The sequence below is a fragment of the Abramis brama genome (assembly GCF_963993115.1).
Source record: "Abramis brama genome assembly, chromosome: 7".
Taxonomy (NCBI): Eukaryota; Metazoa; Chordata; class Actinopteri; order Cypriniformes; family Leuciscidae; genus Abramis; species Abramis brama.
Window position 1 is genome coordinate 2,372,778 of NC_139969.1, and position 23,648 is coordinate 2,396,425.

Sequence of the window (23,648 nt, forward strand, 5' to 3'; positions counted from 1 at the left end):
GTTCACGAAAATGGGTTTTTGAAATAATCTCCAATATTTAACGAACGGTTTGATTGACAGCGGTACTAGAGGCAAAATTGCTTAGAATAAGAAGTTCTACTTTATGGTATGTGCGAAAAATCAGGTGATATACAATCATTTGCGTGGAAAAAGATGCAAAGGCGCCCCCTGGTGGCCGATTCATCAAAAAAAAAAATCTCACAGTCCTGTAGAGCCGTGAGTCAAACAGGCCCCGCGAGTTTCGTTCCGATCGCCCTCCATTAACCTTTTCTGACAGCCGCTCGAACTTCATTGGCTGACGGCGGCCATGTTTTTCGAGATACGCGAATGTCCTCATAGACAATCACGGCACCTTGGATAAAGACACCACTTGTAAATTTTCGAGGCAATCGGACTGACTGTTGCGTAGCTATAGCCATTTTCGTGTTTTTTTTATTTTATAGCGCCATCAAGTGGCCAGTCGCTGCATCCTTTTCCATGCGACCACAGACCGAGTCCGTACATAGGTGTACCAAGTTTGGTGAAGTTATCTCATTCCGTTCAAGACGGATAGCCGTTTTAGTAAAAGTGGCCACGCCCACTTCGACCATTTTGGCGTCCTGTCGCGGACGTGAATCGAAATTTCAACTTTTCTTGTTTACTATTGGCAATCAGACTCCTGAGAATCTTTCTGCGTTGGTTTTGGTTCCGATCGTGCAAAAAAAAAAAAACTAGGACTGCAAAAGTAGGTTTTTCGAAAAATCCAAAATACCTGAAAATTTCGCCAAAGTGATGATCAAATCCACGTTTTGTTCGTTTTCAGCCAAGGATTCTAACGATATAAGACATTTGAGTACTTTTTAATAGTAAACTAAAACTAAAACCAAAACCATAAATAACTTTTGTTACCTGAAATAAAATCATCGTAAAAAGAATATATTATAAATTAAATTAAATATTAAAATAACTTCAATTTCAGATCGTTTGATTTCATTTAGTTTAACTCGATGTACTAAAATAACTAAAAAGTTATTTTAATATGTAATCTTAGTTATTTTAGAAATAATACTAGCTAAAATTAAAGTTATTTTAATATTTAATTTATTTCAGCTATATTTTATTTCATTTAGTTTAACTTGATGTACTAAAATAACTCAAATTAAATATTAAAATATTTTTTCAGCTACTTTTATTTCATTTAGTTTAACTTGATCTTCTAAAATAATTGAATATTAAAATAACTTTTATTTCAGCTAGTTTTATTTCATTTAGTTAAAAATAATCAAAAATAACTAAAACTTAAATAAAAATAACAAAGACTACATACATTTTTTAAAAAGTAATTAAAATGACAAAAATATACAACAATCTACTAACGCTTTTCTGCAAAAGAATACTGTTTCTTCAGTGCATATAAATAAATAAATAAAGTGCCTCTATTATAGTACATCTGATCTGATGTAAGATTGTATTTGATGTATTATACTATGGAACTGTTCAGATTACCATAGTAATTATATGCCACGCCCTGATAATACCATGGTAGTATCATCATGTCCAAATCATGTCCACGCCTTTCTCAGCAATGCAGACTTTAACGCTGCATTCACGTGCTATCGGAAACTTCCTACTTTCCCACTTGTTAAGTCGTGATTACCAGCACGTCGCATGCTTTATTGTCGGAAAGAACGGGAAACATGATGTCAGCAGGTTTATTCTTGCCTATCTATCGGCAAAATCTTATTTATACTAAAATGAAGCATTGTTCTCTCTAAAACTTCAAACCCCACCCTCTCTAATGTTAACCCGCTTTGACGCCCCTCGAGCGAGCCTATCCACGTCAAGCGCGCTCCCGTTCTGGACTACAACTCCCACAATGCACCCGGACTCGCCCTTCAACGCTCGCATGCTAGTGTGTGACAGCACAGCAGACGCGTGAAATGTGCAAGTAAACCAGCTGAAAGTCACAGCAGCAGCAGTAAAAGTGGAGTAAGATGTGTTTAACCAGCTTTCCTGCAGAACTGACTCGTGTGGTTTAACGCGAGCTTGTTTTTCTATGTCAGTGGATGGTGACTGGCTAACGTTACTGTTTATGTAAGTGGATGGTGACTGGAGTTTATCACTTCATCATATTTTTGTGTATGAGGTCAGTAGTCCAACACACCATGGGAATGTTTGAGAAGACTGCTATCAGATCCCATTAAAGTTGGTGTTTTTGTTCTCGATCTTTCCGCAGAGCTACAACAGGTGCTGTCAGACTGTCAGGTAAGCCAGAAGCTCCATTGAAATGTAATGCTAATAACAGTTGTTTTGCTAACTGGCTAAAAGGCTAAAGCACTTTGATATTGACTTTGAGAATTGTGTCATGAGTTCATCTCTGTCTCCGAGTAAATATTTAACAATGGACCATTTTCAGTTAACGTCATTTTGCTAAACAAACAACGTAAACAATCATGGTATGTTTGAGGACAATAGGCATTTATGATCTGTTTTGGTGTTGACAAGTGTTTTATTTGATGGATTTACATACTCAGTGGTTGTAAATGAATCTGGATACGTTTCATAAACAAGCATTTATGGTCCATTGGTGATTACAGGTATTTTGTATTTGATGCTTTTACTTGGTAAGATATAATCCATGGCTGATTCTGCAAAATGGACAACGTAAAATTATTGATATGTTTCATAAATAAGTATTATTTGGCTGATGTTGGTGTTATATTTGATAACCGTTTTGATTTTCCAACAAGAGAAATCTTATGTAATGTTTCATAAATAAATAAATGTTTACTGGGGGAAACCAAAATTTGTGAGAAAAACAGTGTAAAAAAAAACAAGATTAAACCAAATAAATAATAAAAAATAGTGATAAAATGAAATAATTTTTTTTTAAATGGAACAATCAACAATTGATTTTAATAAATAGCCAGTAGAAAAAGTAATAACAATGTATATACACATGAAAATGAATGCAGTATAAGTTTTCAGAATTCCATGCACAAGAATGATCATATTTGAATACGATCATATTCATCTTCGCATGTAAACATCAGTTTTGAAGCCATTTTTATGCATGCATTACTGTGTGCAGTTCCATATAAGATGTTTCTTGTGTTTATACTGTCGTTATTTTTGTTGGTTGTCTGTATTTTCGCTCTTTGCGAATCACAATAGGCTTTCATTGGGTCTGTCATCGGATCCTCAGGGAACATAAAAGACTGGGATAGAGCGAGGCGAGCGGGAGGGGTGTTGGAAACCATCCCACACTTCAACCCAATGAGAAAACAGATCAGTTGCTTTGGTGACCTAATTGTTAAAAAACCCTTTCCCACTTGAGATCATTTAACCCTGTGTCATTCATTTTTAACCCTGGGTTAACAATCCTAGGTTATCTTGCTAGTGTGATGCACTGTAAAAAAAAAAAAAAAAAAAGTAACTAAACATTACAGGAACTTTTGAGATGCACATACTAAGAAATATAAATTGAATCTACATAAAAAACCCATTTTAGATCAACAGAATCCCACAAATGTTGTTTTAAATTGAACTTTAATTAGTTACTGTTATAGGATTATTGTTATTGTATAGATTTGTGTCAGGGTGCATTGAATTTTGCATTGAAGTCCCCCTATAGTCAATAGCTTAATTTTATCTTTGACCACCAAAATTACATATTTAAACATTCTTTTTCTTCATGCCTTAAAATATCTGGACTGTAACTCGACACCCTTGCCTCATTTAGTATGCGCGGTTCTATGAATATGCAAATGAGCCCCGCCTCCACTCACTCACTCAGCTCAGAGATCCACTGGTTGACGATCACACGTTGATCTGATTGGTTACAAGGTAGTTTGTGACATCAGAAACACCAGCGATTTCAAAGCGTGTTTTTGAGACTGTCTTTGGTTCACTGCAGTTTTAAGGAGGAAATACTCAGCAATGGTGTCGATTTATGAATTTACATTTTTAATGGTATTTATAAATTATACATTTATGAATGGTTTTCCTTAAAGCATATTAAAAACACCACATAGACACATAAACAACATTAAAAGCTGGATTTACACCATAGGGGGACTTTTAAGATTTCTCAACAATTTGTAAGAACAGTGTGAAACATGGAAGGCAAAATGAGTTTACAGAAGAGTAAAAATGACAGTTTCATGCATGACAATCTCAATTGTGAAATGTTGGTTAACCCAGGGTTTAAAAGCTGTTAATCTGTAGCGTGAAAGACCTAATCGTGAATTACTAAAGTCACTCTGAATAGTCAGGTGTGATCGAGCGCGTCACATGACATGCCGTGCCGTCTGCAGGGGTTTAGTGTGTGTGTGTGTGTGTGTGTGTGTGCACTGAATGTGTGTCAGCGTGAAGGACCTTTCACACACTGATCTTCTGGCTCCAGTTCACCTCGACACACAGAATAGACCGCAGGTTTCCTCCTGTCTTAAACTCATTACCAAACACCCCCCATTTTGGCAAGTGGGACGTAAATGACATACCCAAAATAAAAAGGTTGCTGCTCATAATTCATTCTGAATAGACACATAACCAACATATATTTAGAAAGTTAACACTTGAGAGTTTACAGCTCAAGAATTACTCAGACTATTATTAATATGGAGATATATATAAATGCCTCGTTTGTTCGTTCATTCATATATAAGCTCAAACATAAAATAAAAATAAAGCTGAAGCCACAAGTCTGCTCATGCTTCATTTCAAATCTGAGGAGGATATCTCAAAAATTATGCATTTTATGAAGCATATGAAGGCTGATAAGATGCTAATAAAATATTGTATTGCCCTTTAAACACACATTTGCAAGCGATTGTCTAATATCTGATCAATTCACGTTCTATTGTTCTCACTCGACGAACCTTTCACTCCTCATCGCATGAGACTTAATCTTCATTATTCTTTCATTGTTATTCTTTTGTTTGTATTTTAGCCATTATTAGCCTTTATTATAGCCTTTATTACCACTTTCATCCCACTCTACATTAATCCACCTATTATCTGAAATAATATTACACTTTTACTCAAAACTCACTTTAAACCACTATTGAGTGTTTGTATTAATCCGATCAAACCAGTAACGTGAGAGTAACGCTCTTCAGATCGCATAATTCAGTGAAACATGAATAGAAGTGGTGTTCTGTATGATGAAATATTTTGCAAACATGTGATGATAAATCAGTATTTCTCCAAATATGCGCACTTTTTGACTAAGAGCCCTAATGGACGCTGTTTAAAGGAATAGTTCACCCAAAAATGAAAATTATCCCATAATTTCCTTGCCCGCAAGCCATCCTAGGTGTGTGATTTTCTTCTTTTTGTCAGTTATATTAATAATATCCTGGCTCTTCCCAGCTTTGTAATGGCATAAATAGTGCCCGAGTTTTTGAAGCTCCAAAATACCCCACAGATATTTTTATATAGCATGTTAAAATTGTCACTTTTTGAGGGTGAGCAAAACGCCCCGTTTTTGTGTCTGTTCCTTTAAATGCAAATGAGCTGCCGCTCCCGGCACAGGGGGCGGAGCTTCAAGAGCTCGTGTCCTTTTACCTCACACACACATGCACTGAACATTTCTAAAACTTTTAGCCTTTTATGTTCAAACCGGAGTCAGAAAGATGGAGAGACTCGAGAAGAAGAGACAACATGTAGACAACATTTCTGAATTAGTTGATGAATTTATGAAGCTGATGTGTAGTTATCTTCTAGTCACTGATTAGCATATTCTGTCATGATAATCTATAAATCGTGTTCTGGGGGCGGGGTTTATGTAAATTTTAGGGTTGGTGATGTCACTAACCCGGGAGGAATGTGGTGTAGTCTCTACCAGCCGTTTGTTGTAGTCCTTAAAAAGCGATTTCTTTAAAAGCAAATATCTCCCTTTGCTTTGAACTTTGAGCGTCGTAACTTTGCAGATGTTGTTTATGCTCAAACAGCAACATTACACACTAACTACAGTTAGAAAAGTCAAATCATAATCAACCACCCCTTTAATAATATCCTGGCTCTTCCCAGCTTTAATGGCATTGAATAGTGCCCGAGTTTTTGAAGCTCCAAAAAGCGCATTATCAATCATAAAAGTAGTCTCACAACACCTTATTAACGTCCTCTTGATCTTTTATTATTGTGTTGCTAACGAGTGTCACAGAACCATTAGCAGAATAAATCATGCATAGATTACATTCAGAAGAAGTTGTATGCTATATTAAGCTGTGTTGCTCAGGCCTTGTCCGTCTCACAGGCTTTCAGGACCTTGAATAATTCAGCATTTGTGCTATTATTAGAGGTCCATCTGTGTGACCCTTTCAGATGAGATTCGATCCAGGCGCTTCTGGATTCCTGTCGGCACGTCACATATCAGTTCCTCTGCCCTGCGTCTGCAAACCAATTCACTTTTTATTTGCTGAATGAGGGAATTTCATATTCATTGAACACAGACAAATTAATAATTCAGTATTTTCAATTTATGTTTAATCTATCATGTGATGAAAATTTTGTGAATATGATTGATAATACACATAGATAATCACATAAAAAGACATGTCACTTCAAAATCAAAAGAAAAAATCTGATTATTTATTTTGCATAAACAAACTTAAACTTTTTGTAGGATTATTTGCAAGATTTGGGTTTTTTTTGTGTGCAAAAAAAAAAGTGTAAAAGCTTTCACAAATTAGACCATGAATAACCAAACGTTTGATTTATTTCTTCAGCAATATTAAATATCACTGTGTGATTAATATATGTCTGTATTATGTAACATACGTTGTCATAATCAAAAATGGTCATTAACTGGATCATTGGTAATATTTCAAAATGATTTCCGTAATGACAGAGAATAAACATTGTGTTTCCCAGCTTTAGAAACATTCCAGTAACGCTGCTAATATTAGAAGTGGAAACGGGAGACGATTTCATTTTAAAGCATCCGTGTGAAAACAAACCTGGAAAGAGACGTGAGGCTTTGGGGAGAAGAATGAAAGATTCTTACTTAGTGCAGTGAATTATTCATGGGATATAATATAAATTAAGCAGAGCAGAGCACAGATGCCCAGTAAGATGCACCGATATTAAAGTTTTGGCCCGATAATTCTGGATATTCGAAAGCCGATAAACAATATGTTGGCCGATAAATCTAAATCCAAATTTTATATAATTTTTGAGAGCCTGATTACAAAAACAAAAGTCTCACCATGTCCCAAACACACAATTATAACGATGTTCTCATTATAATTTTATGTAGCCTGGATCACAAAACCAGTCACATGTCGCACGGGTATATTTGTGGCAATAGCCAACAATACATTGTACGGGTCAAAATTATCGATTTTTCTTTTATGCCAAAAATCATTAGGATATTAAGTAAAGATCATGTTCCATGAAGATATTTTGTAAATTTCCTACCGTAAATATATAAAACATTTATTTTTGTGAGTGAATGCAGGACAATCGTGAACATAAATGAACAACTTTAAAGGAGATTTTCTCAATGTTTCGATTTTTTTGCACCCTCAGATTCCAGATTTTCAATAGTTGTATCTCGGCCAAATATTGTCATATCATAACAAACCACACATCAATGGAAAGCTTATTTATTCAGATTTCAGATGATGTGTAAATCTCAATTTCAAAAAATTGACCCATGTGACTAGTTTTGTGGTCCAGGGTCACATATGACAAACTTATTTCAAGCATTTAAAACCATCATGTTGAACAGTGCGCATCTGAAGTGTCTCAGCTGAAGGAAATAATACATTATTTATCAGCTTTAAGATATCGGCCAAATTTTCTTATCGAGCCGATAACATTAAAAATGAATATATCGTGCATCACTAATGCCTTGTATATGTTGAGTTGTCTTTTTTTCATACTGATACAGTGGAATACAAAGGGGAAAAAAGAAAATAATCAGGAGGAATAGATTTCAGTGATTGCATTCATTACACATCACATTAAAATACCAAGTGTTACGTTATTCTCTTGAAGTCTGAACACGAGAACATGAAGGAAGTTTCACCGCTGACGGATCAGGATTATTTGTTGCGCAACCTTATGTTTCGAAATGATTTGTTTCAGTCTTTTTGAGTTGAACTTAATCTTTGAGTTGACGGATCATCTAAAACGCTGTAGGCTTTGTTAGGAAAAAGGTGGATATGATGTGATGTACATTCTAATATTAATGTCGTGTGTCTCCAGGTGTGGTGTGAGTGTCAGCGTGTCGGCCGGCGAGCCCCCGGTGTGCTGCCGTGTATGAATGGATCAGGTTGGCATGGGTAATGCAGTTCAGGAGCGCCAGGGGGCGCTGGCACCGGGAGAAGTGCTGCCACGCCCCTCCTCCAGCCAATCAGAGGTAAGAACACTCACTTCTGGACACGCCCACAGCAGAGAACAGCCAGTAAGATTGCACCATTTGGTTCTGACTGATTTTGACTATTGGGTCATTTTGTCCTGGAGAGGGTTTTCTTTTTCCCGAAAATGCTGGGTAACGTTATCACAATGGACTAAAACTTACTGACTTTACTCAAGGTGGAACTACTTCCCCCCAAAAAAATTTAATTTTTTTTGTCCCCTTCACCTTGTTACACTTTGGTGTTCAATCGTTTACACTTTCATTACTCTATATTATCACCAAATATTGGATTCAGTCTTTTTTGTCAACTTGTTTTCTTTCAGTTATAATTTTTGGCTCGTCGCCGGCCTCCTTTATTTGCGCTTATGAGCCTAAATTTTTTACCACAAAAAAACATTATTTGTGGGTTAATTTGGCAATATTTAATAAAATGTATCTGTACAATCAGATAACTAAGTTACAGTTCCATTTTGTACAAAATAAAAGTATTTAAAAACAAACTTCCTGGTTAAACATTACAGCACAGTAGTGTGATGGTGCAAATTTTTCCCATATTTTGTTGAATATTGACAAATTTATCCACAAATAATGCCTTTTTCACTCAAAAACTGAGATGCATAAGCTCAGATCAATAAGGCCTACAAGTTTCAAGTTTTCACTTTATTTATCCTTAGAAAGGAAATTTAGTGTGCAGCAGGATATCTAAAAACAAAAACAGGATAAGAGCACCACCAGATGCCAACAACATTATAAACACAACACAGGAGACACATCAACACAACAATGGAGACATTCCTTCCCCAGAACCAATGACAGAAACCAATACAATACACGATCAGTGTGTCATAATGAACAATGACAAAAAATTTAAAAAAATATACTATATAAAAAAAATTCATAAGATATCACCTAAGTGAATTCGGAGTCCTAATAGCCACAGGAATAAAAGAAGCCCTGGCACGTCTGGTTCTTAACATGGGTAGCCTAAAACGGCGACCTGAGGGGAGCAAATTAAACTCCCCAAAAAGTGGGTGATCAGAACAATTTAAAATGTGGTTAGCCTTACCCCGGACCCGTTTATCATATATATGTTGCAGCTGTGGTAGCTGTACCCCAACCACCTTAGAGGCAACATTTACCAGCCTAGCTAGCTTATGCTTGTTGATCATTGAAAGGCCACTGTACTAGCCTGGCAAGCCAGACCTACATCAAGATGTTAGGTCTGGCAACTCACCATAGACACGGCTCAATCCGAGGGGCGGGATAAACGGCTGTCTTTCAAATTCCCTCTGCACGCAATAGGACAGCGCTTCAACCAACCAGAGCGTTTTCCCAACAGCGGAGCTTAGTTGATAGATTCAACTTTTGCCATATCTGGCCGGCAAAACGACGAACACATCTTCCTTTTTTAAGAATGACTTAAGTGCCGTTCTTTGCTCTTTTCTCAAAGAAAAACTTAACTCCAAGTCCTCCAGAGTCGCGGCCAAAGCCGATTCGAAAGACCGTTGTTCTCCATCAGCAGCCGCCATTCTTTGTTTTCAAGTGGCAGCCGTCGCAACTCTGTCGTCATATGTTAAGCCCGTCCCCGCCTACTCTATACACGACGTGATTGGCCTGACCCAATTTAGGTTTTTGCAGCTAGAAGGTCTATTGAGAGTTGCTAGACCCACCTGGCTGCGAAATACATTTTGCTGCCGCTAGGGTGCGTCTAGATTTCTAGGCTACCATTGTACCACACCACAATACAAAATGTCAAGACTGATTGAATAAAACACTGGTAAAACAAAGTCATCAGAGTCCTACACACGCTAAATGATTTCATCTTCCTCAAGAAGAAAAGTCTCTGTTGGGCCTTTTTACAGGCAGCAACTGTGTTGCTCTCAAAAGATAATTTGCTGTCAATGATGGTTCCTAAATATTTATATTCATCTACTGTCTCAACATTCATATTCTGAATAACAGTTTCTGAAACATTGTGCTGTAATCTACGAAAATCAATAATCATGTCCTTTATCTTGGAAACGTTAATAGACAGATAGAAGTTGTCACACCACTCAATAAAATCATCAACTACAGGGCCATGCCCATCCTCATCATTATTCAAAAGGCTCACTATAACAGTATCATCTGCAAATTTCACACAGTGCCTATTCTCATACTTGCTCCTACAGTCATTCGTATATAGAATAAACAGTCAGTTTCAAAAAATAAAAACAAAACCTGTGCTAATTAAACAATTTGACAAAAAACGATTGAATCCAATATTTGGTGATGATAAAGCATAACGAGAGATTTACAAGAAAGGCTGGTTACACCAAAGGTGTTGCAGGGTTTTCAACACAACACAAGGGTTACGTTTACATTTGAAATGTATTGACTCGTCCTCATGTCGTTCTGAAGCCGTATGACTTTATCCGTGAGGATTCGCGCCTGTAAATGATGACACAACCGTTGTATTTCTGTAGAAATAATTGCACATTAACCATATCAATCCACATTCATTGTGTTGTTAAAGAATGCAGAAGTAAAAACCGGTTTGTGAGGTGTTTCAGGCTGGCCTTTATTTGTGCAACAGGAAGAACAGACGATTATATTGAAATATTACAGTGTTTACAGTCTACAGGAAGTCCAACCACAAATGAATTACTCATAGTTGAGATTAACCCTGTAAAGCCTGACAAATGAAATGATAGTCTAAACAGTTTATTGAAACTTTAGACAAAATATGAAAACAATCTATTGCATATGTGTGTTTTTTTGTTGATGCATCAGCTTTTATGTCTCAGATAGTCTGATATAGTGAGAATATGGAGGAAAAAACAGCTCAGTTTTATTCAGAGGCCCAAACTTAGCAAAAATATGCAATTTAGTGCAGATATTTATATGTACAAAATGTAAGATGAAATTCTGATGCTTGTAATGTAAATAAATGAGGTCTTTATAACAGCTTGACAAAATACTTGCATAAAATGCATGTAAATATCAGTCGTCACTCTATATCTCCCAATGTCTTAGTCAGACGATATTTAAATGCTTAGTTTTATGATCAAAGCTCTATTTTTAAAGCATATTTGTTCATCTCTCAATCATTGTATTGCATTACATTTAATGCATATATTTAATGCATATTAATAAATATTAGTCAGATGATGTTTAAATGCTTAGTTTTATGATCAAAGCTCTGTATTTTTAAAGCGTATAATATAATGATCATATTTGAGACTCACATTTTAACATGATATTTCTAATAAATGATGTATGGATAATCAAGTAAACCGAAGTTGCTTCAGTCCAGTAAGTGTTCATCTTAAAAACATTATTGACAATATCAAAGTTATTACGTCTACTCTATTAAATCATTAAAGATTTGACAGAAAAAAGGACACGTGAACCACAAGCTGAAGGTGGACGTTTTTACAATTATACTAATAAGCTTTTACTTGCTAAAAAGTATGAACTGTCAATCAGACGAGAGAAGGACTGCTGTAGATTGTGTGCAACAGGTTTTTAATCAAAGTTTTTATCATTTAGAGGCCTTCGAAATTTGCATATCAAATATGACTCAGTAGGGTTAAGATGGCATACCTAATACCTGTTTAAATGGACGGATTGTCCATTTTATCAGTGGAAAGTGTGTGACCTCATCATCTATTTACAAGTGTTGAGAGAGAATATTATATAATTCTATTTTTATTTAATCTACGATTATCCAGAAATGTGGGACGATTTCATGCTCAAAATAATGTCATACACTTTTATATTTAGAATAAGAGTCAGTTTCTATTTCAGTTAGCTGTTATTATAGTTATTATCATGACCATCATTCATTATTTTGCATGATATTTTTGTTTTTATTTCCATGTGGGCCGCTGATCGTCTCGTTTACAGTAAATCTCATCAGTCATCTCAGTGTTTTACGAGGGTTCACAGGTTAAAGTGTCTGGATTAAACCAAAATCGCATTATGGCTTAGTGCAATTATCTAATATTACCTTTTAGACAGTTTTATATTTTTTTAAGTAATAATAATATTTATTTTTAGCCATATTGATATATAATCACAAAACTTTGGCCAACTGTGCAGCTCTAAACACAATTACAATCGCATTTCCCCCCAAATCGCCATAGAATGGGATGAAATTAGTCTCAAAATTATTAACAAATGCATGCACAATTATCCATGAGCTTTATAAGATACATTTGCAATATTTATAAAGCTCATGGATAATTGTGCATGCATTTGTTAATAATTTTGACTGTTGCATTAATTGCTTCTATAAGGTTCAGGATGAATCTGTAGTCTGTAGTCGTCCGGCATGCTGGGACTTGAGGTTTGATAAAGCTGGTATTCAGGCAATTATTCAGGTCATGAGTTTGTGTGTGGAAACGGATTAAGAGTGTGAATATAAACCTGTTCTGCTTTATAAAGATTAGAGGGAAGGCTTGAGTCCTTCCCAGAAGCCTCAGTATGTGGTCATGCCTGGACATGTTTACTCCATCACATTCTTACTGATTAACACTGGGTGTGTTTAACTATTAGAAGATGTGGATTGAGGTGTTTATTTGGTTATACGTGAAAATATTCATGAATCATAACTAATCTATGTATTTGTGTGTGTGTGTGTGTGTGTGTGTGTGTAGGGTTTTAAACAGGGCCGGTCGGTCTTGAACTCTCTGCTCTCGGGGGCGTTTGCAGGAGCCGTGGCTAAAACCGCTGTCGCCCCACTGGATCGAACCAAGATTATCTTCCAAGGCAAGAACAACTCTTATTAACCTTCCTTGAGTGACTGACTACACATTTGCAGGGCACTGAAGTATTTTAAACACTTAAAATACACTTAAGCCGGGTGCGATTTATTAACGTCCTTTGCGATTGTTGCTTGTCAGACTGTACGAACATGATCCTCGCTGTAAGCCATGTCACACTGTAAGATCTCAGTTATCATTAATGTCACACTGTAAGATCTCAGTTATCATTAATGTCACCTGTGTGAACTTGAGGAGAACTGACTTTATACATCCACCTAACAGGGGTGCAAACTTGTCACCTTTCACCGAAAATAGCTCATTTGTGTGATTTCATGTAGATCCGATGAGTTCGGGTCAATTATAACGTGCAATTGAAAATGCAATGCGCCAACCAACTTCCCAAATTTGTAATGAGAATTGTTTATAAATCTGTTGTCAGCAAAAGTGAAGCTTTAAAATTCCGAAAATTCCCCCCAAAAAAATCCACAAATTCCGCCAAAATAAAAGCCTTATTTGAAAACAATGTTTATTAGTGTCATTTTACTGTAAAACTATTTGATTAAATAATATATTTTACAGTGCAATGGTATTATTACTATAGTAATGTATTTCTTTATTGTTTTGTTTAATTTTTATAGCTTATAAATAATATTTAATAACAACAATAATCATAAAATAATAATAGCTATTTTTAATGTTATTGCATAGTCATATTGAATGGGTTCCTTAAAAACAACTAAATAAAAATATATTTTTTTAAACTCTAAAAGGTTATTTATTTTTTTACCCTTTTATCTTTATACTATAAATGTAAATCCACATTTTAAAGTTGAAATCCAGGCATTTTGAAGAATGATGATGTACGAATAATCCCGTAGTTTTGTAAATAAACCTTGTTGTTGCACAATAAATGTTTCACAGGAATTCATATTCGTGCTTTATTTCTTATTTATTACTGAAAAGTTTTATTTTTAGCTGAAATAACAATTGAAACTCTAAATATTTCTCTTCATCTTCTCATTTCAGTGTCGTCGAATAGATTCTCCGCCAAGGTGAGTGTTTTACTTTTCAATGTGAATCAACTTTTTTTCTGCGCTAACATGTCAGTGGTTTTGCATATACATTTAAAAGTTTGATATATCTGTCAGTCTGCAGATGACTTCATATATTTTGTGATGAATGCCATGTTTGTATTCCTGTCGCTCAAACAGTAGATCAGGCCGCTTGCAACACCAACATCATGGGTTCGATTTCCTAGGAATGTATGAACTGATATACTTGAATAATATTTGTAAGTCACTTTGAATAAAATGCATATGTGACCCTGGACCACAAAACCAGTCACATGGGTAATTTTTTTGAAATTGAGATTTATATATCATAAAATAAGCTAAACAAACAAGCTTTCCATTGATGTATGGTTTGTTAGGATATGACAATATTTGTCCGACTATGAAAATCTGGAATCTGAGGGTGCAAAAAAATCGAAACATTGAGAAAATCTCCTTTAAAGTTGTCCATTTATGTTCACGATTGTCCTGCATTCACTCGCAAAAATAAATGTTTTATATATTTACGGTACGAAATGTACAAAATATCTTCATGGAACATGATCTTTACTTAATATCCTAATGATTTTTAGCATAAAAGAAAAATCGATCATTTTGACCCATACAATGTATTGTTGGCTATTGCCACAAATATACCCGTGAGCCATGTGACTGGTTTTGTGATCCAGGGTCACAAATATATAAACTTTGTCATTTCCAGGAGGCGTACAGGTTAATTTACCGCACATATCTCAAGGATGGCTTCTTCAGTCTGTGGAGGGGAAACTCGGCCACTATGGTGCGCGTTATTCCATACGCTGCCATCCAGTTCTGCGCACATGAACAATACAAGAGGATTCTGGGACAGCATTACGGCTTCCAGGGCAAGTGAGTCACTGGTGCTTCACCACTTCACATTTACATGGGCATTTACATTTATTAATCCAAAGCGACTTACAAATGAGAAATTAAACAAACATCCACGTTAATCCACATTAAAATAAACCATCCACTTGTTTCTGATGCTGGGATCCTTCTGGAGTCTACAGAAATGAGCTGGACGAGCAAAGCGAATGTTCCATATTATGCTTTCATTTGCTCTTCCATTTGTCCTGTTATCGACAGACTTGAGCGTGTGGACAGAAAGTGAACGCGCATCTGTATCCAGTGTAGACAGCGTCATTCATTATAATGCTTTTGACACGACTCAACACTCATATCCAGTGTACGCAAATGACAGCTGTTACGCAAGGGTGGGCGGGGCCTATGGTGCAATGATGTAAATCTATTGGTTGATGTCTTGCTCTGGAGGCAGTCATATGCAAATGTATATGCAAATGATTCCACAGATCCCACAATATCCAAACAAGCCGTTTCTGGATGTATTATATTTAATGGTGAAAGTGTCCTGTTTTCCAGAGCTCTGCCGCCGGTGCCGCGGCTGCTGGCAGGTTCGATGGCGGGAACGACGGCTGCCATGATCACGTACCCACTGGACATGGTCCGCGCACGCATGGCCGTCACACCCAAGGAAATGTAAGACGTTTCATCCATTTATCTTGAGGGGAAAAAGGGATAAAAATGAACTTTTTAACAAAAATTAAATTAAATTTTCTTATCATTTACTCGCCCTCATGCCATCCCCGATGTATATGACTTTAGATAAACACGAACGAAGATTTTTTCCATCTCCGTGAGTCCATATAATGCCATTAGTTGAAAAATCCAGTCTAACCCACTGGATGAATCAATGCCTTCTGAAGACAAACGCTAGGTGTGTGTAACACAAATACTAGTATTTTTAACTTTTTTAACTATAAATTAATGCTTCTTGTCTTTTTTTATTTATTATTTTTTATTTTATTTTTTATTAAGATTTCAAGAAAATATTACAATAGTGCAAGCACACATCTTTTAGAAATCTAGAATATTTACAACAAAAGTATCAATTAAACAAGTTCAGTCATTCTTGCACAGTGAAATATTCCCATATAGGACAAATTGGAAAGAATGAAACAAAGAAAAGAAATGAAAAAATCAAACGAACAAAAACACCCTCAGCAAAACGGGTATCAATCATGGTACATTAAAAAAGAATCATATTTCTTAAAAAAATAAGTAAATTGTTCATTTTCAATTATTCTTAGTGATTTGATTAAATATTCTACTTCGCATAAGAAATCTATAAAAGTTGGTGTTTTCTAAAGAAACTCTTTGTGAAAATAAAGGATACGAAAGTTAACAGTAGATCATAAAGATTTGTTTTGGTTTTCAAAAAGACAAATAACATCCTTAAAGCGTAAATTACAGTTCATGTTAACTTAAGAAAAACAATGCGATCTCAAACCATTCCAGAAAAGTGCTGAAACATAACCAGAAAATAAAAAATCATATGACAAATTTCTTCACTTTCATTCTTTCATTTCATTCTTGCTAAGTATTTTTCTTAAGCACAGTCTTTTCGCTTCAGAAGATATTGATTCATCCATTGGGATCGCATGGATTCCCGTAAAAAAACATTTTTAATTTAAAAAGTTGAAAAATGGAGATATGAGGTTTCCGCCCGACAACAACGATGACATCCAGGTTTTCCAAGACTGTGGGAATCCTGGTTCTTTAAAGACAAACATTTGTTTAGGGAGTGAATTAAAATTAGAAACATCTTGATTTTCAGAGGTTTGTCAGTGCTTGTTTTGTCATCTTGAGGCGTCCTTGGAAGTTTGCAAAGGCAACAACTGCTGTAAAGAAACGCGAGTGTGATGTCAGTGTGTGATGATGTCATTGGTCCTCAGGTACAGTAACATCATGCACGTGTTCGTGCGCATCTCTCGTGAGGAGGGGCTGAAGACGATCTACAGGGGCTTCACTCCCACCATCCTCGGCGTCGTGCCGTACGCAGGAATCAGTTTCTTTACATACGAGACACTGAAGAAAGTTCACGCAGGTAGAGGCCGTGTGTGTGTGTGTGTGTGTGTGAGAGAGAGATTCAGTGTTATTATAGCGTTTCTATTCCGTTTTTTATTTGTTGTCTAAGTTTCAGTGTCATTTTTAGTTTCAAATTTATTGACTGCTTTTAGTTCAGTTTTTATGGTAACTCTTTACATTAAGGTCTCATTTGTTAAACTCCCCCTGTAGTCAATAATTTTATCCCTTAAAACTCATCTTTGATCACCAAAATGACATATTTAAATGTTTTTTTCCTTGAAAAAATGTCTTCATGCCTTAAAATATCTTGAATGTAACTCGACACCCTTGCCTCATTTAGTATGCGTGGTTCTATGAATATGCAAATGAGCCCCGCCTCCACTCACTCACTCAGCTCAGAGATCCACTGGTTGACGATCACACGTTGATCTGATTGGTTACAAGGTAGTTTGTGACGTCAGAAACACCAGCGATTTCAAAGCGTGTTTTTGAGACTGTCTTTGGTTCACTGCAGTTTTAAGGAGAAAATACTCAGCAATGGAGTCGACTTATGAATTTACACATGCTTTGTCTTAAAGCACATTAAAAACACCACATAGACACATAAACAACATTAAAATCTGGATTTTCACCACAGGGGGACTTTAATATTAGTTAATGTATTAACTAACATGAATCAACAGTGAGCAATATATTTATTAGTCCTTGCTAATATTAGTTAATATACATACAACTGTTCATTTGTTAATGTTATTCACAATGCATAAACTCTTAACTTTTGATTTTAAAGAGCAAATTAGTCAAATATTGAGATTAACTTTAAGATTAATAAATTCTTTAGATGTATTGTTCATATGTTAACTAATATAGTTAATGTTAACCTTGTTGTAAAGTGTTACCTTGAACCAGAAAACACGGTAACACTTTACATTAATTAATGCATCGACTATATGAGTTTCATAACCCTCATTAACTGGTCTTAACTATTAATGCTTTTATCTCCTAAATGCGAATAAATCCTAAATAATCCTAATAAATCCTAAATTTTGTCATTGTTTAGGAACGCACCAGCTTATTCATAACCTCAAGGCTAACATATTCATGCTAAAAGCTAAAAAAACTTTGATTTCAGAGGGCCTTTAAGACAACTCAAACATGCATTTTAACCTTGTCTGTGAAACCGGGGTTTTGTTTTATGTTTTCTGTCTCCTAACCCTCAGGAACTGGTGTCTCTTCACTGTGTTTCAGAGCACATGTTGAATTTAATATTAACTGAGATTAATAAATGCTGAAGAAGTATTGTTCACTCTTAGTTCATATTAAAGGGTTCGTTCCCCCAGAAATGAAAACTGTCAGTAATCACTCTCCCTCATGTTGTTCAACCCCGTAAGACTTTCGTTCATCTTCAGAACACAAATGAAGATATTTCTGATTAAATCTGAGAGCTGGCTCACTCCTCCATAGGCTTCTCTGTTAGTGAAACTTGCCGGCCCAGAAAGTTAGTAAAGACAATGTTTAAAATAGTCCAAGTGTCTACAGTGGCTCAACCTTGAGTTTATCAAGCGACGAGAATTTCTCAGATTTAATCAGAAATATCTTAATTTGTGTTCTGAAGATGAACGAGAGTCTTACGGGGTTGAACAAATTGAGGGAGAGTGATTACTGACAGAGTTTTCATTTCTGGGTGAACGAACTCTTTAACTGAGGTAGTTCCTAATAAACCGTTTTGTAAAGTGTTAGCGTGTGCATGTTTTATTTGCTGTTCTCGGTCTCCTCAGTAACTGGTCTGTCTTCTCTGTGTTTCAGAGCACACGGGTCGCTCTCATCCGTACTCGTACGAGCGTCTGGCGTTCGGTGCGTGCGCGGGTCTGATCGGTCAGTCCTCCTCGTACCCGCTGGATGTGGTGCGCAGACGCATGCAGACGGCCGGCGTCACCGGACACACGTACGGCACCATCGCCGGCACCATGAGGGACATCGTGGCGGAGGAGGGCGTGATCCGAGGACTCTACAAGGGCCTGAGCATGAACTGGGTCAAAGGGCCCATCGCTGTGGGCATCAGCTTCATGACCTTCGACCTCTCGCAGCTCCTGCTGCGCAAGTTCCAGCAGTTCAACTACAGCGCGCGGTAGCGGCCTAGAGACCCGGAGTAAAACAGAACAAATGTAGTTTCTTTTTTTGGGTGACACTTTACAATAAGGTTCATCTGTTAACATTAGCTGATGTATTAATGAACTAACATTTGTGACTGTGTCAGTTAATCAGTGCATTAACTAATGTTAACAAATACAATCTTTGATTTTATTAATGTATTAGTAAATGTTGAAATTAATATTAACTGAGATTAAAAAACACTCATTCTTAGTTCGTGTTGACTAATGTTAACTAATGATCCTGACTGTAAAGTGTCACTCTTTTGAGAATATGCTGCCAATGAAGAGGAGGAGCTTTTGATTTCTGATGCAAGCGTTTTGTGTTTCGAGCGAGTGTGTGTGTGTGTGTGTGTTTGGTACAGAGACGCGCTGAATGTACGTCCCGCCGTCACAGACTGAACGTCCTGTAAGTGCAATACCGACTGAATGCGTTTCTGGACACACACATGTCGAGTTTACAGCGTGTGTTTGTCTGGATATCACTTTCATATCAGGGTGAGACTCATGAATATGATCAGGTCATTTTTCACTCTGAAATCAAAAGACGCGTATAATATTCTAAAGAAGATTTTACATGAATTGCATGTAGCCTGATTTAGGACCATTGAGATTTATGTATTTTTGCACAACAATAACACATTTTACCTCAAATTAAATATTATTTAAAAGTATAATTGTAGATATACTTCATGGTGGCATTTGTTGTTTTGAATATAATTTATGTGATTATAATTTTTTAAAAAGCACATCACTCAAACACACCTTTTTTCCCCAAATTATATATTATTTAAAAGTATAATTGTATGTATATGGTAGTATTTGTTGTTTTGAATTTAATTTAATTGCTGATTTGCTGATGTTAATTAAAAAATAAACATCCCTTCCTGCAATATAGTAACAAAAAAACATAATGTTTAATTCATTATAAAGGTAGCCATAATGATGCATTATAATATTTGCAGATTCCTTGTGCAAAATTAATTATTTCTAAAGGTGTAACAATGAATAGATAAGTGTTAGAGATGAAGTTACAATTATTCATGATGCAATGCATTATAAGAAGGCATTATTAATTGTTAATTAAATGCATTATTAATGCATTAAAAATAATATGCATAATGTATTATATAAAGTGTTAACGAAATCCTTTTTTATTATTTTGGGGTGAAATATGAGCTGGTCATCTCTTCATGAGGTTCACCCGTTTTTACCTTTATCGCTGATCCAGGACAGGGTAGGAATGTGCGAGTGTGTGTGTGTGTGTGTGTGTTGCACATGTATAAATGTGCAGCTCTTGTGTGTGTAGCTCCCAAGTGCCTGGAGAGAGAAATGAAACATGAACTTCAGCATCATCCCTCACAGAGGGACACTACAGTGTTACTGACTGCTGTAATTAACCAATATTCAGCTGGATAATGAACAAATCACATTCGGTCTTCAACCATCGCTGTGTTACTGAAAGCAGAGACTTTTAATATGAAACTGCAGGACTCACAAGTATATTTTGTCTTTGGATGAATATTGAATTATACAGTGACTCCAAAAAGTATTTGTTCACTTCAGTCAATGTGATTCATTAGATCCGAATCTAATTGTTTCATCATTTTTAAACCTGTTACAATTTTTGATATTTTCATGACAGTGACATTTCAGATATGTATAAGAGTATAGATACTTCTTGGGGCTGTTGTTATCATCTCATTCTTATTCCTACTAACCTGACAATCACACGACGCTCAAGCACAACGATTATAATCTAATAAATGGCTTTTAAACATCCGAGACTCCTAATAAAACACTGAGATTGATCTGGAGCAACTCAGCGATCAATTCTGGAAACTGTTTGATGAATTCATGTAATGAAACTGAGGAGAATCACTGGTGAGATTCATCGTGAAGTTCAGTCTGTGTTTATCAAACGAATCTCATGCGAATGCGCTAAAATGACTCAACACTGTTTGTAAATCGAAGAGATTTGTGCCAAATAAACTAATGAAATTATAATCAAGACTTTTCCCCCCATAATTTCTTCATATTGTCTGAACACACACGTAAATGCTCAGCTTCAGACATCGTAAAGGAGTCAGTGAATGTTGAATCATTCCTCTAGATGGCAGCATAAAGCAGCCGCTGAACTGAAGCTCGTGTGTCTGATGTTTACTGACACTGAGTTTATATTATACAGCGCTTTTTACAGTACAGAGTGTTTCAAAGCAGCTTTACAGAGATAACAGGAAAATAATGCAAAAAAAAAAAAAAAAAGTTTGTTTCCAGAAGAAAATGGCGTCATAGTCCAGCTTAAGTAAGTTCAGTGATGGTTCATTTTTGTTGTAAAAAAGTTATTTAGTTCATATAGTTCTTGTATAATAGTGTCAATGCAGGCAGATCGATATTTTTGTTGAATATTAAATTTAACATTATTGAGAAGAATATCACTGAAAATACGGTCTAGCCATTTTCTATAAGCTATACTTTTCAGGCTGACTTAAAATCATGAATGTACTAAGAGTTGCACACCGATATCAAACCATTGTTTTGCTCAACATACACTGTAATTAATGAACTATATTTAACTACAACATAAAAGATCCTGAGAACAGTTCAAATCTCCCTTCATCAGTATACAGTGACTCTCATCTTTATGTCAGTGTGATTTAATTGCATTCATAGCCAGCAGATATTAAAATAATATTTATTTTAGTTTGAATGCACACAAATTATTCCGACTTGAGGAAGCGTTGGAGAAATGTGTGTGTTTTAATGCTTTTGATTCAAAACCTGATAGTTACTGAGATACAGACCTTGTGACAACTTGCCCCGATCTCCTCTATATGACATCATATAGTGCATGTACTGAACTTCCTGGTTTATTCAGGCAGGTCTATTTACACTACCATTCATAAGTTTGAAAGAAATTAATATTGTATTCAGCGAAGACACATTAAATTGATCAAAAGTGACAGTAAATACATTTATAATGTTAAGACGTTAAATAAATGCTGTTCTTTTGAACTTTTCTATTAATCAAAGATTCCTGAAAAATAAAATGTATCTCGGTTTTCCACATAAATATGAAGCTGTTTTCAACATTGATAATAATCATAAGTGTTTCTTGAGCATCAAATCATCATTTAGAGTGATTTCTGAAGGATCATGTGACACTGAAGACTGGAGTAATGATGCTGAAAATTCAGCTTTGATCACAGGAATAAATTACACTTTACTATATATTCACATAAAAAACAGCTGTTTTACATTATAATAATATTTCACTGTTTTTACTGTATTTTTTGTTAATCAAATAAATTCAGCCTTGGTGAGCAGAAGAGAGTCTTTCAAAAACATTAAATTCATTATCACCACATTATTATCACTGGGGTTATTTTAAACAGTTTAATCAGATTTGATTTCAAAATGGACAAATATGAATGTGCAGATTTGAACACAGAATCCGATGTTTTCTCCACTAGATGGCGCTACAGACCCTTGGGAGTGTGTCGATGCCCCGAACCTGACCTGATAAAGTGATAAACCCGTTATATTTCATTTTTTTACTTCTAATATTTCATCTGAGTCTTTTAAGTTAACCCAAGTTTTAAGAACCTCAACAACATATTTTAAAACCCATAATAATATTAATAGTATAATAGTTATGCATTTGTTGAATACTTAATCATTGTATCATGTCAGTGATTTGAATGTTTATTTCCCTGATGTTGAGACGCGCAGACACGCAGGGCTGATGCTGATTGGTGCTGATACTGGCTGGGGGCGGGGTCACCGGTCGTTGCCATGGGTACCTGCTGGCGCTGTGCCAATGTATTTGCATGTATTCAAATAGCTCATGAATAATGTAGAGCACAGCAGCCGCCGCTGGGACCCTGATGCTGAACTACAGGCCTCACTCACCTCTGCACTGATGACAGTCAGGAAAACAGTACAATACTTTCTCAACAAACACACATAAGATCCTGTTTTGATCTAGTTTTGATGCTGCAATCAGGAAAATGTTCAATAACAAGTGACCTGTGGCCTGCCAGATAGATAGATCATATATATGTTTAATGAACTTGCAATAAAAGCTCCAATAAAATAATGTACATAAGGAGGCTCACTGTATCTCACAGGAAATGACGTCACAGTTATGGAAACAGCTGACTGGAGGATGTCGGAAAGGGGCGTGTCCACACGGGAAATTAAATTATCATATTTATTCCATTTAAAGGGCCATTGGCTCAAAATGCATGAAAAGAACATTTATTTGGAAATCAGTACATCACACAATTAGCATATAATACATTAAAAACATAATAATAACAATAATAATAATAAAAAGTCTGAATATGATAAGAATATTAATGCATATGCAAATAGGCCTACATTTTAATTTTTATTCCAATATCTTTTCTAATATCCAGATATATTT

The 23,648-nt window shown here is 35.7% G+C and overlaps 1 protein-coding gene across 2 annotated transcripts; it reads left to right on the forward strand.

Annotated features, from left to right (window-relative positions):
• Positions 1-1,859: 1,859 nt before the first annotated feature.
• Positions 1,860-21,230, forward strand: slc25a42 (solute carrier family 25 member 42). 2 transcript variants are annotated; one of them, XM_084119641.1, is made up of 9 exons: positions 1,860-2,125; positions 2,216-2,244; positions 8,194-8,347; positions 12,988-13,099; positions 14,122-14,147; positions 14,866-15,032; positions 15,564-15,680; positions 16,937-17,088; positions 18,876-21,230. In XM_084119641.1, exons 3-9 carry the CDS (start codon positions 8,252-8,254, stop codon positions 19,199-19,201), a joined length of 996 nt encoding a protein of 331 aa, XP_083975767.1. In that variant the 5' UTR covers positions 1,860-2,125; positions 2,216-2,244; positions 8,194-8,251; the 3' UTR covers positions 19,202-21,230. The 2 variants fall into 2 exon arrangements, with proteins under 2 accessions (XP_083975767.1, XP_083975766.1); XM_084119640.1 differs by having other exon boundaries at positions 1,901-2,073.
• The last annotated feature ends 2,418 nt before the right edge of the window (positions 21,231-23,648 follow it).